This window comes from Notechis scutatus, chromosome 3 (genome assembly GCF_049901735.1).
Source record: "Notechis scutatus isolate UNSWTSFEM ecotype Mainland chromosome 3, rNotScu1.2, whole genome shotgun sequence".
NCBI lineage: Eukaryota > Metazoa > Chordata > Lepidosauria > Squamata > Elapidae > Notechis > Notechis scutatus.
Genome location: NC_142011.1, coordinates 146788946 through 146805334, shown reverse-complemented (window position 1 = coordinate 146805334; position 16389 = coordinate 146788946). Strand labels below are relative to the sequence as shown.

Sequence of the window (16389 nt, the reverse complement as noted above, 5' to 3'; positions counted from 1 at the left end):
GACTTTAATATTTATGAAATGTTAATATTCATCAGTAATGAGTATTAGTGAAACAGCAGTGATTACAAAGCAGCTTTCTAGTCCAGGATATATGACTGAAGAATTATAGCAAAACCTACTGGTGATCTTGCAATAATATGGCTGCCTTCCAAAAAGCATTCTGGGGATGGTTTATCCACTACTGTGGAAATCTCATATGAAACAGAGATTTTCTTCCTTTTCCTATGCTCAGTTTGGGGCTAGAACCTCTATTTTACCACCTTGTGTTAATTTTTAGATTCTTTGATGGACAAGCTGCCTCCTTCTTCACTGTAAATTGTATATATGATAATGCACGATCACTGCCTTTATAGACATGCTGTATATCTTAGGGCAACTCATGTTTTCCACCTAAGCTTCCTCTGTCTAGCAACGACATATATTCTTCTGAAAAATATCCTAGGGGTATACTTGGTCTGATTATGTGTTTTAATCCTTGTATGCCACTCAGAATCACTGTTGGGAGGCCATATAAATTATTTAAATATAAACAAACAAATCAAAGATGCACATTCCAAGAGAAATACACGTATATGTGTGTTTTACATTATCAAATATAGTATTTATAACTATTACAACTCTTAAAACCTTTTTTGTGCAGCTCTCTTTCCCTACACGTCCATTTTAATTTGAGCTACTAGAATCTGTTGTATTAACTGGGTACATATGAGAATTATGTTATCTTAGCCAGTATTCGCCAATGTAAGGGGTGGCCCGTTGGCCTTGGTGGAATCTTGAATTGACACACATAACATTCTTTGTTATAAAAATCAAGCTAATATTTTTTTTAAAAAAAATAGATCACCCCATACTAGGAACATCATGTGTGTGGGCAGACCATGCTGCTTTCCCACATGTATTCTGATTTGTAGCTTTTGAAGTTGCCAGCCCTATACATGGGATATGAGAAATTCTATTTTCACTCATACCACAGTGAGAGATTAGCAGCTTGAAATCACTTTGACAGTTTGTTACTCTATTGCATACTGCAGGGAATTTTAATTCCAACCTGTGAAATTGTAATTGCTTCTCAAACAGGACAGAGGAATTCTGGGTAATGGCTCCATCTAAGCTCAATATCAGAATTGTCAGTTGCTGCCACTTTAAATATTACTTGCTGTAATTCAAATATAACTTCAACTTTCCATCTAGGAGTTGGGACTGGGACTGAAACAAACAGGAATGGTCAGATGTCTTAAAATCTACAGCCCAAATGTGACAGAGGTGGCTGATTCAGAAAGTACACCACTCACAAGTTGTTATAAACAATACTCAACAGAGATGGTATTCAGCAGGTTCTGACCAGTTCTGGAGAACCGGTAGCGGAAACTTTGAGTAGCTCAGAGAACAGGCAAATACCACCTGTGACTGGAGGCTTTACAATAGCCTTCCCCTGCCACGCCCACCAAGCCATGTCCACAGAACCGGTAGTAAAAAATTTTGAATTCCACCACTGATACTCAATCTGAATTAACCTTAAAGTATGACTTTAAATGTCCTTAACTGTATACATAAAATTTAGGATTAGGTAATTTTAAAGCAGAATAATAAGATTTTATTATTTACATTTGAAGGGCAAATTAATTTGGCACTTTTATTCTTTCTACAGGCCTCTTTTAAGGTCATGGAGGATATTTTTAAAATATTTTTTGTAATTTTATATAATTCAGTATTGGTACATAATCTCACAAAAACAAAGACTAGATTAAATAAACCGAGTTAGAATTACTAGCTCCTCGTTAATGTCTCCTAGTGAACCTCTTCTCAAGTTTAGGCTAGGAATGATCTCACGCTAGTTGAATTTCCTAGAGAGAATAGTTCAAAATTTTCATCCTCCCCACTTGTCTGCTCTGACTTACTGCCAAGTGTTCTGAAGGGCCTTGCGACCACAAAATAATCCCAGCAGGTAAGTAAAAGCAGATGCTCTGGCTCCTGTCCTGAAAACACTCTATGGTTGTTGGCTTCCACAAAGGCCCAATTCCTATAAAACTCCTGGGACCATCAAGTCTGCTCGATACAGAACTCAGAACTTCCTTGCAAAAACTGGGCCTTTCATTTAATTGGCAATGGATTACAACTTTAGAATATCTGAAGTGGGCTACCAAATTGGAGAGAGGTTTGAGATATTTTGTTGATACGATGAGCTGCACTACATCCTCTGAAGCTTTGAAACTTTTCAAATGTGTTGGACCATAAAAGATTACAACATTGTTCCTCTGTGACTATAGAAGGAAGAGAGAAATTATCTTATGGCAAGGAAGCCTTCCACTGCAACAATCCAGAAAGTTTGATTGCCTGGGAATTTGTATAAACTAGAGGAAATGAATTTATTACATTTTTGCTTAAGGAAACTTTATATGACTCGACAATGCATGGATCATGGAAGGTGAAGAACACTCCATGTGAAAAGCAAAACATTAAAGTCTTTAAATATCGACTCATCTACTTTGTCTCTCTGTGTATTTAAATACCTGTCAGACAATAGTTTTGTTGTTGGTTTGGATCATGGGTGTCCTATGATTATAAAGATATGTATAAGTTTAGCAGCCTGACAATTTTGAGCTAAATATTTTCATTACTGAACAAAGAGTGACTCAAGATGCTTTAACGATCATTTTTAATAAGGGTTCAGGTGAACACAATAACAAGGAATTAGCTGTTATTTAAGAAATATAGTTGTAACTTTCTAAAAACCTCACTGTGCTTATGAAAATGAAGCTATTTTATGAAAAATTGAGATGCTGAAATTTTGATTAAAAAGAAAAAAGAAAACAAAGAATTTCTAGCAGTTCAGGAAAGCTTTATACAGATTCTGATTATCAAACATTAGATTCTGAAGTTCTCAACAGGCAAGCTGTTATCTGTTGATGGAATAAGCATCCAGCACAGTTTTCTATTTAAATGTCTCCATAGTAAAAGGCAATAAGAACTGCTAGAAGAGCCACACTTAGTGACAGCATCTTCAGCATTTTTCCCTCGTGTTGCCAAGGCAACTGCATCACCATCCTGTGGCTCAATTGTACGATTTGCCGCTCAACAGATGGACGGGCTTTTGATTCTGAGTCATTCTCCAGTGCATGTCTGAACTCCTGTGGAGAAATGCAGAAACTGAATTGAGAATAACTGCAGAGAACATTTGGCATATATCAAGCACAAAGGGTATTTTACATTAAGTCTAAATAAGCTAATCCTTCTTTCATTTTACTATAAGTGGAAAAACTTGGTTAATCTCTTTAAACATCCACTGCTAAAACAATACAGCTATCGCTAGCTAGAGGACTAAAATCCCACTGTTTTAAATCATGTCCATTCACTTGTTTTTAGTGTCAGTACAAGACCAAGTCAGTGTTAAAGTGAATCAACAGCATTGCTGTCACTTACACAGTACAGCACAATCAAGTCTGATCATTATTTCTGTCCCACAGTAGGTCCGCCCAGCATGTCCCAATATTATCTTTACCGTTCTTTCCCCCTCTCTCTCAGGAGGCAGCTTCAGTGAAACATTCATCTTATTGATTGGATTGAGAACAACAATGTGATGATCGTGTATATTTATTCACTAGGTAGGAATATGGAGCATATACCTTGGGAAGCTGAGGAGGGAGGCAATTTCCTAGTACCTGAATTTTAAAAGTATGCCACTGGATACCTGTGCATACTTTCGTAAGGAGAGTGATATGCATGAGGTTCATCTGATACAGCTTTGATAGTATTTTAGTAACAAATCCTTCCTGGTTAAATTCCACTCTCTGCCTTACTGGCTTGATCAGACTATACAAGTGAGATCTGAGTTTCATACATTCTCAATCTGGTTCATATTTCTTTTTCTTTGTGGATCCATCCGATTTTCCTGCGCTGCCAAAAACATTTAGTTGCCCTTCAATGCTTATGTTGTTTCTCAACCTTTCTTTGAATGGTTTTCTTTTACTTAATCTGGCCCCTTTTCATCCTTTGCTATTGCATGATTTTCCTTTCTTTATCCCAGCTAAGCTACTTCTGATATGATTTCTACTGAGTGCACAATTCGATATCAGACTCGGGTTCTACAGATATTCTCCACATCTCTTGAACAGCCCTCAGAAGGTAACTGTCCTTTCATCTACTTTAGAGGTTATTTTGTTTCTCCAATTAGAGTTTTCCTGAATGAAATAATAGATCTCATTTATCATTTCCAGCAGGGGGAATTGGTAGGGTGTTGCATGCACAGTGGCATCACACCAGATCTCTACCAGATGATGTCCTCTTGAAAAGAAGTCAAGTACAAAGATTCCATTAAGAAGAGACAATTACAGAGCAATAGCAGATATAGGCTTTTTTTTTCATTGCTGCCAGAAGCATTAAATGTTTGTAAAGAGAAAGATCGGGTACATTCAGTAATAATAATAATAATAAAAAACCCAGAGTGAAATCACAGAAGGGAATTCTGACCACCTGGTCATAATGGCCCCTTGTCCTTCCAGCTGAATGGCAGTTATGCCCCAGGTCTTTTCCTTAATAATCTGTAACAACTAATCTAACACAGCAAGCAATTTCCATATCCATTTCTGCCTAGCCTGGAACAGCATTAGTAGAAAACTGAAAGATCATCCACGAATGTGCCTGCGCCCAGAAAAAACAACAACACAACAAGCAAAATGACTGAACTCATTAAGGAAGAACTGCTAAGAAGTGTTTGGCTAAAGCAGGGGTCCTCAAACTTAGCAACTTTAAGACTTGTGGATTTTCAAAGCCGGCTGAGGAATTCTGGGAGTTGAAGTCCACAAGTCTTAAAGTTGCCAAGTTTGGAGACCTCTGGGCTAAAGAATGGCAAGCTTAGGAAGGACATGATTTCCCTGGAGTTTTGAGACAAGAACCCTGCCTGAAGAAAGATCCCCAGACAATGGAATGGAGAAGGAAGTGAAAAAGTTCCTGTAATGGGGCTCATTAAATCAGTAAAAAAAAAAAAAAGAGGAAGAACATAGGTTCATGGCCTCTGCTATCTATGCAATGATTGACAATAGGGAAAAAAAAGATGAATCTGAATTCTTAGTATAGGGAGACAAATATGATTTAACCTGTGGCTCCTATAATTGGAATATAGAAACCGAAGGATTTAAACAGGAACAACAGAAAACAAGGAGTTTGAGTGAAGCTTCACTTCCACAATAAAGAAGTTATTGGTTAGTGTCCTCCTCTTCCTCCTTTATTAACTCTGACTTTTTAAACTTTATTTGCTGCTTTTTAAATTAAGACCCTCAGATAAGGATCTTGGAAAACTTTCTGTGTGAGAATCTGAGGGGCAGCTATCATTCAGAATAAAACGTCGTGGGATGGATCTTAGTCCTTCAGTCATAAGCTGAGAGTCTTTTAATTGTGAGTTTAGGACTTTGGGTTCACTAATTGAGTGGGAATTTGATTCTGGGTTTTTGGCATCCACAATCTTGATACCCTTACTCTTTCCTGAATGGTGATAATCGGAGTAAAGGATTGTAGTTTTGCCATCCCACATGCACACATATAGCAGCATGCATGGTTAGACTTTAAAAAAAGAAGTTGACTATATTAGAACATTAGCTAAGCTGGTACGGTTACTTGCAGAAGATCTCTAGAAATCTGGCTCAACTGTCTGTTCCCCCAAATCCTGATTTTCCTTGAAATACATTTGCAGCATCCACAGCCAACTTTAGGTTAAGGCCAAGCAGGCACTGGCCCAGGATGCCAAAGCTTATGGGGTGCCAACACTGTCCCTCTTTCCAAAGCATTATAAAAATGCAAATAATTGTATTGGCGGGTGATGGTGCCATCATTCCATGTGGTTTCATGGTGCCATAGACCCTTAAACTGATACCGGCAGTAATGATCAGGTTTCAATTATGTGTTTTCTGAGATGGCGTCAAACATGCTGGATGCAGCCCTGACACCTGTTTGCATCAATCTCTTATATCTTCCTGTATTGAGCTCTTGAGAGAACCCACTCAAATCCCCAGCATCTTTAGAACTCTGCTTAGCAAAGGATTTGGCAAGAAAAATAGCAATTAAAGTCAGTGATGGAAGTTAGGTAGGAGAGCAAGGTCGGCAGAGACACATCCTTTTAAAATTTCTAGGGCAGGGGTCAAACTCGATTTCATTGAGGGCTGCATCAGGGTTGTGTTTGACCTTGGGAGGCTGGGGTGGGCATGGCCAGCTCGACATCACTCATGTCGGTGGTGCCTCTAGTGGCCTGAGCACTCTGCAAGAGAAAATGGAGCTTGGGAGGGCCGCATGCAGCCCTCCCGAGCTTCATTTTGACTGGCAGAGACACTGCAGGCCGGTCCTTCATTGCTTCCAGGGAGGCCCCGCAGGCCAGATCTAAGCACCCTGTGGGCCGCATTCAGCCCGTGGGCCTTGAGTTTGACACCCCTGCTCTAGGGTAACCATAAGTGATGATGCAAAGATTAACTATGGTGTCAGGGACTCAAAGAACCTATGGAAAATTACTTTGAAATGTGGGGAGAAAAAGAAACCCAGTACATAGTCCAAGGAAATAATCAGGTTCATATCTACATCTACCAGTCACAAGAAAGTATTAGAATTCATCATACAATATTACTTAAATAGATGGTTATTTCTGTGTCGTGACGGTGAGAGTAATTAAAATAAATTGCCTAATGAATCTTGAAAAATTAATAACTGGTTACAAGTATTCCATTCCCAGAGTCAAAGCTAATTAACCTTTATATGAAGAAATAAACTGGAAACTACAGAGTATCAGTTATTAAACATTTTGCTAATTTGCAACAAAAGCTATTTCATAATAGATTTCATTTGGTAGACTGATTAAATTTGGAAGAAAAGCTTGCACATAACAGTATTCATTTGTGGCATCAGTTATTTCCTTGGATGTCTCCTTTAAAAAAAATTAAATTCTTTTACCAATTTACAGTACACTCTAGATTAAATAAATGCATTTGGGTCCCTAAACTAACATTTCATAATTTCACAAGAACAAGCGTTCCATTTAGATTGCAATGATATACACATTAACAAGGAAAAATTCAGTAGTACTTATTTTTAAAATATATGTACCATATTTTGAAAAGACACGTATAGAGTTTCAGTGTTAGTCTTTCGCTCAATATGAAAATAACTCTCGCTCTTTTGACTATGAATTTTATTATTATGTCAAAACATCACCGATGGATTAGAAAATCAAACTTCACAATATTTTGATTTGACAAAAAGCACTACTGGATATTCTCCAAAGCATTATTAAAGAACAACAAAAATGTATGTCTGAGGAAAAAAAACCCAGCTGTATAGTTCTGGGAAAATATAAAATATGAACAAGGACCCCCAGATTTGTATTAAAATGTGGAAATGATGACTGAGAATTCAATGCACGAAGAATACAGGCTGCCCAAGAAAAAGGAATATTCAGAAATACTGAAGTTGCTCTTGTACTTTAGACCATTATGGATGACTCCTTGGTTCTATAGGAGCTCAGAAAGGAGCTAGATAAGATTGAACAGCAATTCCTCTATTTCACCAATGGAGACTTTCATCTCCTAGACTGGCAGATAGGCCCCCTAGCTATACTTTTATATGCAGATGTCATGATATTTTCCAGGCTTTAATTGGGCTGTAGAAATGCTTACAAATCTTCACCTTTTGTTCAGGAAAATATTCAAACATAAATTACCAAAAAAACAAAAATAACTCTTTGCAAAAAAAAAAAAAAAAAAAAGAACTTCTGTGACAATAGTGTCACAACTAAGTATGCTTCATTTTTAATTACGTGGGGATAGCCTTTCATAAGCTTTATTAGCTCAAGGAAACAATAACTCAAAGAAGTGATAGAGATTGGAGAAGCATGGCTGCTATCCTATAGTTTTTCTGCACTAGTAAAAGCCACCCTATCCTATCCGTGCACAATGAATAAGCCACTGCTTCGTTTTTAAATAGCTTAAACTAAAATAGTAGCTTATTTGTTATGCGTAGTTCAAGCACATGCACATTATACACATTATGGATCTCCGAAACAGATGCGATTAAAATTCTACGGCCATCTACTTAATGGTCTGACGTGTAACAAACACAGTACTATGTTCAGAGAAACTGACAATGGCTACAATTAAGGAGGAACAAGAATCTACTGTTTAAAGTATTAGTTAAAATTATTCATTTTTCCAACTTGTTAATTGTTTTAATCTTACATGATAGTTTTCATTCTACCAGAATAGAGCATTGCCTCCCCACACCATGGCTTTATAGGTATGGATTCCACTTCTTAATATCACAAATACTTGTAAGTTAGACAGTGGTGGATGCTCAAATCATATACATTTTACATCTTTAACAATTTCCATACAAATACCATCCCTGAATTTATTTTTTATTTCTATGAGATTTCATTGATGAATAAACGAAATACCTTAACAGTGTTATGCTTTTATGCCTTCTCTCTGGCTTTGTTGGAAGGAAGATACTATAATGTTCTTGTATGAATGGACTCTATGAAATGGGCAATTTAGGTAGTCCCCATGTAGTCTATTTTTCAGCAACCATTTGAAGTTACAATGCTGCTGTTACTTACTGAGGTCTTCAAAGTTGCTGTCCTCACCATGTCCCCTTGGTCATGTGAACACAATTCGGGCACTGTAACTTCCTTGCAAGGATGACCTCATAGTTTCCCACGATCACCATTTCCAGCTTTCACTGTTGGCTTCCAACAAGCAAAGTCAATGGGGAAGCCAGCAGCAGATGGCACAGGTGTCAACTCATAAAACAGGGTTTTCTTAACGACAGCAACCAGGACTACTGGAACTGCTATCATAAACTGGCATGGCTAAGTGACATCACAACTTATGACCGTGTCACTTAGTGACAGAGTTCCTGGTCTCAATTACTGTTGGTAAGTGAAGACTACCTATAAAGCCATGCAGAAAAGGGAACATCTTTTGACAGCTGGGCACATGCTTTCACTAAATGGTGAATTCAGATCAAATTACTAAAATAGATAGACAGACAGACAGACAGACAGACAAACAGATGATAGACAGAAAAACAGACAGACAGACATAGGTAGGTAGATATTTGAAAGAAATATATTACTGTGTACGAATAAGCCAACCAACAAAAACTATAGCTGAAACTGTCATAAGCTGTTGTAACTCTGCAGCACCTACATTGTGGATATTGTTTGTTATGTTTCCTAATACAATTATGAAAATATTAGAATGCAGTACTTATTCTGATCTAACATTGTTTCTTCCAGTTTATGTTAATTAAAGCATAACTCAAGTAATACACAGAACATTTTCTTTGCAAAATATTGGAAAAAAATCCTTATAAATATTTGGTTAGAAAAATAGAGGAATATGAATAATAGAACCACAAAAATAGCTTCTCCAAGGAATAATAATAGTAAACATTATAGATTTCATAATGGTGGAGAGTTTATTAAGTGGTTGTATTTTTAGGAAAATAAATGGCCTCCTCCCACCGATTATATTTTATGTGTCTAATAGTTTTATTGTTTTAATGTCTTTTGTGGTTATTTTTTGATTGCTTTGTATTATTTTCTGAATTTTTAACTTATCGCCCAGAGTCACAATAACAAGATAGGCAGCTATATAAATTTAATAAACAACAAATAAAATTAATGGAGGATCCCAAAACTCTGATCACATTGCTGTAGTAACTCTCATCACTAAGGTCAGATCAAAGCATTCTGCACCAATTATAACTCCAAGATAGTCTTCAAAAGCAGCCCGATATAAAGTGCAATGCTGATTGTAGACTCGTGGGCATTATTCAATAAAGAGTTGCCAAAGTTTCCCATTCCAAGAAAAGCTACAACTAACCCACCAGCTGAAGCTCCTGATTCCTTGAGCATGGTCTCCACTACTGTTCTAGCAGAGTCCAGAAAAACCTTCAAACTTCAGAGGAAGTTGCTAGTATTAATTTAAGGAGTCAACAAAGACCCGCACAGTTTTTTGTGTAAACAACATTTCTATCTTACCGGATTTAAACTTTATTCCCCCCCCCCGCCCCACAGCTTCCAAACACCAGATTGGGACCTCTACTGCATCTCTGATCACACCTAGTTGGGCATCATCGGCATTTGATGATGCTTCACCCCAAATCTAATGATAACCTCTTCCAGTGCTTTCATACAGATGTTAAAAAATAGAAAGAAAACAGCTAAATCCTGATGCACCCCATACAGAAATGGTCACCAGCTCAAGCTTTCCTTCTTCTGTACTATTAACTAAAGAATCCCAATCAGGAAGGAGCAGAACTACTGAAAAACAGTAATACTGACTCTCAACCCTCATAGAAGGTTCAGAAATGCACCCAATTGATCTTAGTGGAGAACCTCATTTTAAAAAAGGAAAAATGTGATTGGAACTAAGAGAAGCTTCTTCATGAGTAGACACACTATTGCCTCTTTCCAGGGACCTGTCATGACGCCCTCCCAAGATATCATTTACCAACTTTTGAATCCAGTCAGTTACATCTCTCCTTGCTGCACAAAAGAGCCAGGAGTGACACGGTTCCATCCCAGATGGCCAAGCTCATGCTGAAGAAAACCTTATCCCCCCTTCTTCAGAATTCATAGGCCCAGATGTCATCATAAGAGGTCATACCAATCACCTTATTGGGCTGAGCTTTTGTAGAATCGAAACCTAAGTGAGAGCAATTTTATCAGGAAAAAAAAACTGTGAATAAAATCTTGAGGCTAAACTTGATTTATTATTATGTGCTAATTATATCTTCACGACAATGACCCAGCACATGTTTTTGCCATGTATGACCTTAGGTTTTCTATGTTCACTATAAAAGCATGTGAATATTAACATTATAACAGTCAAAGTCTATATTGATTTGATGCAACATTTTGCATATATTTCCAAAGTCACTCAAAATGTACTTTCAAAATTGCATCCTGAATTGTTTTAAAATGATAACTAATGCTTAAAACTGAAAGCATCTTAAGGCTCTCTCTTGATGGAACTTTTAGATTTAATGGGACATGACAGTCTGACATGAAATCTTTAAAAAGTCCCATAATGATGATATTTTAATTATTAATCTTTTTTTTTTTTTACAATGCAGCACGGAACATACATTTTTCCTTAGAAAGAAACAACTGCAAAGAGAACAGAAATGCCTCATAAATTTAATGATCACTGGTTAAAAAGAACAAACTCATAGAAAAAGAAATGTGCCAAAGAAGTAAAAAGGAAGAGGGTTTGTTAAATGGATTATTTTTGAGGATGGAGGGGAAATTCCCAAAGACAAGGAAACCCTCCAGCCACAAGACAAGGCAGTGGCAATGGTCTTTCAACTTGTTTTGGCAATAACACAGCTGAAGCACAAGGCTATGCTAATAAGGTATATTATAAATTATTAAAACTGCCAGTGTACTGAATGATCAAATGCATTTCAGATTATTTTCTGAATAATTCTGATATGATATGCTCCAGTAGTACTAAACTTTTATTCACATTTACTGTTTCACTTATGATGCACCTTGCTTAAATTATAGAGATTTGCATGTGTTGGTCACGACCCAATTTTTCACGAGTTCTTGTCAAGCTATATGTATCAAGCTATATGCATTAGAAAGTGTGGAAACAGAAGGTGCAATACTCAGATTTGGAAGAAACCTATGCACTTGTAAACGAAAAGAGAACAATTAAATTTAAAAAAAAAACATAGCTTAATAAACCTGCTTGCAGTAACCATACAAACCTGAAACAGATGTAGCTGCTTTAATGAATTGCAGACAGGTGCCGCTTTTGCGACCCCACATTTCAAAGGATCTTTTCCAGAATTCAAAGCATTGCACAGCTGTTATAAGTACCTTATAGAAGGTTGCATACTATGATACTTTATAATAATTAGTTCCTTGTCATTTACCGTCAACATCTCTTTTCCTTTACAGAAACTGTATCATCTAGTAATAAAGGATAACAAAAGAGATAGCTAATTTCATTCTCTGAAAAGTAATGGTTTCTTCTCATCTGCCAGCCATCTGATGAAACAATACATATTTATTTCATCCATACCAATTCTAGGTAACTCTAATCAGTCAGTTCCCAGCCCTCCTCACAATTTTGCCATGTAAGGTGACTCCATCTTCTTTTCCTACTGTTCCTCTTTTTTTCTAATGTTCCTTTGACCTCCATCAACCTCTCCCTTTCTTTTTTTAAACAACCTAACAATTAGCTCCTCATCAAGTGGCTTCACATCCACGCCTTGAACCTATTATTTTACCATCTTCCTTATCACTTTTCCATCTCTGCATTAGATCATTTCTACTGGATGTAAACTTGCAATATGACCCATTCAAGAACAAAGAAACAAAAAATATATAAATATATAATCTTTGACCTCTCTATTTTTTCTCAATACTGTTCAATTTCTTTCCAGCTGCTCATTCTGGCACTCTGAAATTCACTTCAGCAGCTGTAGTTTTGGCAGCTCTCTAATCTGCCTTCTGCTATTAGCACTCTACCAAAATTATTTTGACCAAAGTTATCACTGATCCTTTCTCCATGGTCAGTGCAAAGATTTTTACTCATGTTCTTACTTCCTTCTAAACTCCTTGTCTGCTTTTTAAATGACTTTTCTTGCCTGACCCTTCTTGGATTTCTGGGATTCAAGAATATGCTTAAGTTTTTCTTCTTCTCCCAATTGGAAAACTCCCTGTGCCAGTAAGGCTTCTTAGGGATCTGTCAGATAATTAGGGCCTAGCATCATTAACATATTTCAGATGCCAACGACATTGTGCTGATGGACAACCTGGCATTAAGACAGTGATCAAACAAATATGAGCCTAACAGCGTCCAGCAATAGGCTATACGAATTCTTCTTAAGTGCAGCATACTTCTTTATATCACACTGTCATAGCTCCAGAATCTCCTAATATTTGCAAAAGGCTGAGATTCTTTCTGTGCCAGCTGGTGTGCATCTAAGCACCTGAGGGAGTAACTTGAGAATCTTTTTTTAATTTCATGCTCAGTCAAGTTTAAAAGTCATTAACAGAAACTTTTACTTGAAATACCAAGTTCTGGGAATTGTTGTGATAGGGAAGGAAGGTTTATCTGACCTAATCAGTACTGGAACAATCCCACAGAAATGCTACTAGTGTGTGTAACAAAAAGTCTTGGCACTGTGATTTAAACCAGGGGTCTTGAATCTTGGCAACTTGAAGACTTGTGGACTTCAATTCCCAGAATTCCTCCCAAAATCCTGGGAGTTGAAATCTATAGGTCTTCAAGTTGCCAAGGTAGGAAACCCCTGATTCAAACAACTGTACCTGAGCAAATTCTCAGTGCTATTTTACTGTTGAGTGATGTGATAAGTGGCCAAAATACTACATATTCTTATCAGGAAGAAAATTTTCTACCATGTGTGTTTTTAGAGATAAGGCCTTCAAAAGTCAAAATCTTCTATATTTGGTACAGCTGTGCTGAGATTTGAATTCAAAAGGCAGATTCAGATTCAGAGCGTACAAAATTGTGCATACCACATCATATCTTTTCTTGGGTTTTTGTGACGGTCCTGAGCAGCTGACATACAATCTCAGGAAAAGAAGAGCTTTGCTTAAGATTTCCAACAGGTGCTTTGTTTGTTCATGCTCATGCATGCTTCAAATTAAATTTTGCCCTTCACGTCTGGATCTATTCACAGCCTTATAAAGAACTATTTATTTAGGCTTATCTAATCCATCTACATACATTTCTTCTATGAGACACTGCAGCAAAGTACTTCAGTTTAGGAAACCTGCCCTGTTTATGACTCAATTCATTGTTCTGAAATCTGTGTGAAATTGTGTCTGATTGTGCACCAAATCTTCACACAACAGCTCAAAAAATGTTGTTTGACAAGATTTATGCCACTTTTGAATGATTGATAAATGTATATTCTTAATCCAAGAACAAACGGCCAAGATCAACCCATCTTTCTGACTTCCTTAAAATAAGCTGTATTTTAATTACCTTTTAGAGCTTTTGATTTTAACGTCAACTGTTTATTGTATATTGCTTTGGGTCCTTCAAACAGATGAGCAGCAGAAAAACAATGAAATAAATGCATCACATCAAATTGCATGAAGTATCGTATGGTGTAGAGAGGATGATAAAAAGTAGCATATGCTTCATGCAGTCAAGCAGAGCTGAGAATTCAAGAGACAAGGACCCCACAAGTCACTTGGAAATGGCAGCTTCAATGCCTGCTGGGTGACCTTGGGTCAGTCACAGGGTGTGTGTGAGGATGAAAATTGGAGGAGGAAGAAGTATGAGGTTTATTCGCCATGTTGAATTATTTATAAAAATAATAAAAAGTGGGATATAAATACATAAATTAAAAAAACAACAACAGACAAATCTGATGTTTGCCAAGAGAGTTGACATAGTTTACTTATTTTCATCAATTTACACCCTTTCATTAATTCTGAAACTGACATTTTTTTCCCCATTTGTGTCACTATACAGATTTAATAGATATCTTTTCTCCTCAGTAGTCCATGAAACTTAGGTATCTCTATAATGGCAAGAAGAGAACCGTGTCTCAATTGTTGCTAAAGAAGAAGGGATGTTATTGCTCCAGTGTTTGCTTCCTGTTTTCACTTTATCTGTTTTCCTTTTTTGTATCATGTTGATTATGTCCAGAGCTTATCAGGACCAAGTGTCATCTATTTTGATGTTTTGCAGGGAGCACTTCAAAAATGTTGGGTGCTTTATACACATTAAATATGTAATAACAGCCCTATCAGTCCATGGCATGGCAGTCAACGTATATCTATGGAAAGCCATCAAGAAGGGCACAGACAACTTCAGATTTCTAGTTTAATAGAATTATTTTGAAACAAATTAGAAAGTTGAGATTCTACCACATGTTTATAACCATTTTCCAGAAATGGTTATTGGATTAACAATAATCTCTGTTATTTGACTGCATGGTGACCATATTCCACCTATGTATACTCCTTTATTCTGCTATTATGATATACCCATATCATATATTTAATAAAGAATATCCCTTTAAACATGGCTATAGGAATAGTTAGTTCATATTCACCAACAATGTTGTATCTGACCCATATCATTTATTATCTGAAGTCAGAAGAGAAGCAAGCCTGTGAAAGAATTCAATTAAAATTATATTTATGAACATAATTTTTTTTTTGCATCAAATAAGATTATAATTTATGGAAGTAAATGGACTTCTAAGAAGTTCGGGTATAAGCAAAAGAGGATAATTGCTCTCTCTTTTAGATTGCTTTTTCCTTGTAGAGGTAGTCTCCGCTTAGCAATAGTAATTGGGACCAGAATGTCTGTCACTAAGCAATGCAATTATAAAGAATGATGTTGTGTGACCGAGTTATGTAATGATGACAGTTGGACACCCCCCCCCCCGATTACTATAGTTACGTGAGGACCAAGGGGGATCAGTAAACAAGGACCTCACATGAACACAACTTCTGATTTCCTGCTGGCTTTCCCATTGATTTTGTTTGTAGGAAGTTGGCACGGAAGGCTGCAAAATGTGACCACATGACCACAAGATGCTACAACAGTCAGAAATATGGCCGGTTGCTAAGTGCCCAAATCACAATCCAGAGGGGTGCTGCAATAGCTGGGACTTTGAACACCGATTGAAGCTACTCATTTAGCATTATCACATACCTGAATCGTTGCTGAATGAATGTTCATTAAACCAAGACCACCTGTATTGCAATAACAAACAGACACAAGTACCTTTGAATTAGCTTGGGACTTTCACTCTAAAACCTAGATATGAGTTTGGGATTTGAGCAAACTACAGTGGTTAAGATGTTTGATTAGTACTGGGGAGTCCAGGAAACCCATGGCCATCCTTAGCTATGGAAAAAAATAACTGGGTGCTTCTGGGCCAGTCACCTTCTCAGTCCAACCTATCTAACATTGTTGTTGCTATAGAAATGGAATTGGGGAACATTTCCAGTGGGCTGCCCTGAACCTTTGGAGGATATAAATGTAAGATATAAACTGACCTATTTAAAAAATAAAATCCTGTATTTTTCATACCATGGCAAGATATAATTTTTAACTAAACATTCAAACATCCATTCAGATGTGAAAAGCAGCGTTTCTCCTGTTCTTCCAACTTGAGTTGCTGAACAGGAAGAGCTGCCAGCAATATAAGCTTATCAATATGTAACAGCCAGTCAGCAAGAGGCATGGCATAATTATATTTGCAAGAATGCTTTTTTTAATACTCATGCATCACTAGGACTGGAAGGAGGGGGGAAAAAAGAATTTATTTCTCTCTGCAGGTTAGTTACATTAAATCCTTTAAAATGTTTACTCTGGAAACAATCTACCTGTATCACATACATAC

General features: G+C 36.9%; 1 protein-coding gene across 2 annotated transcripts in view; it reads right to left on the bottom strand.

Moving 5' to 3' along the window:
- Positions 1-2639: 2639 nt before the first annotated feature.
- Positions 2640-16389, bottom strand: part of CDKAL1 (CDKAL1 threonylcarbamoyladenosine tRNA methylthiotransferase) — a 330383-nt gene continuing 316633 nt past the window's right edge. For both annotated transcript variants that reach the window (XM_087961383.1, XM_026669980.2), the window contains exon 16: positions 2640-3128. In XM_087961383.1, coding sequence (XP_087817509.1) covers positions 2937-3128 — 192 coding nt within the window. In that variant the 3' untranslated portion in view covers positions 2640-2936. The remainder of the gene's footprint in view (positions 3129-16389) is intronic.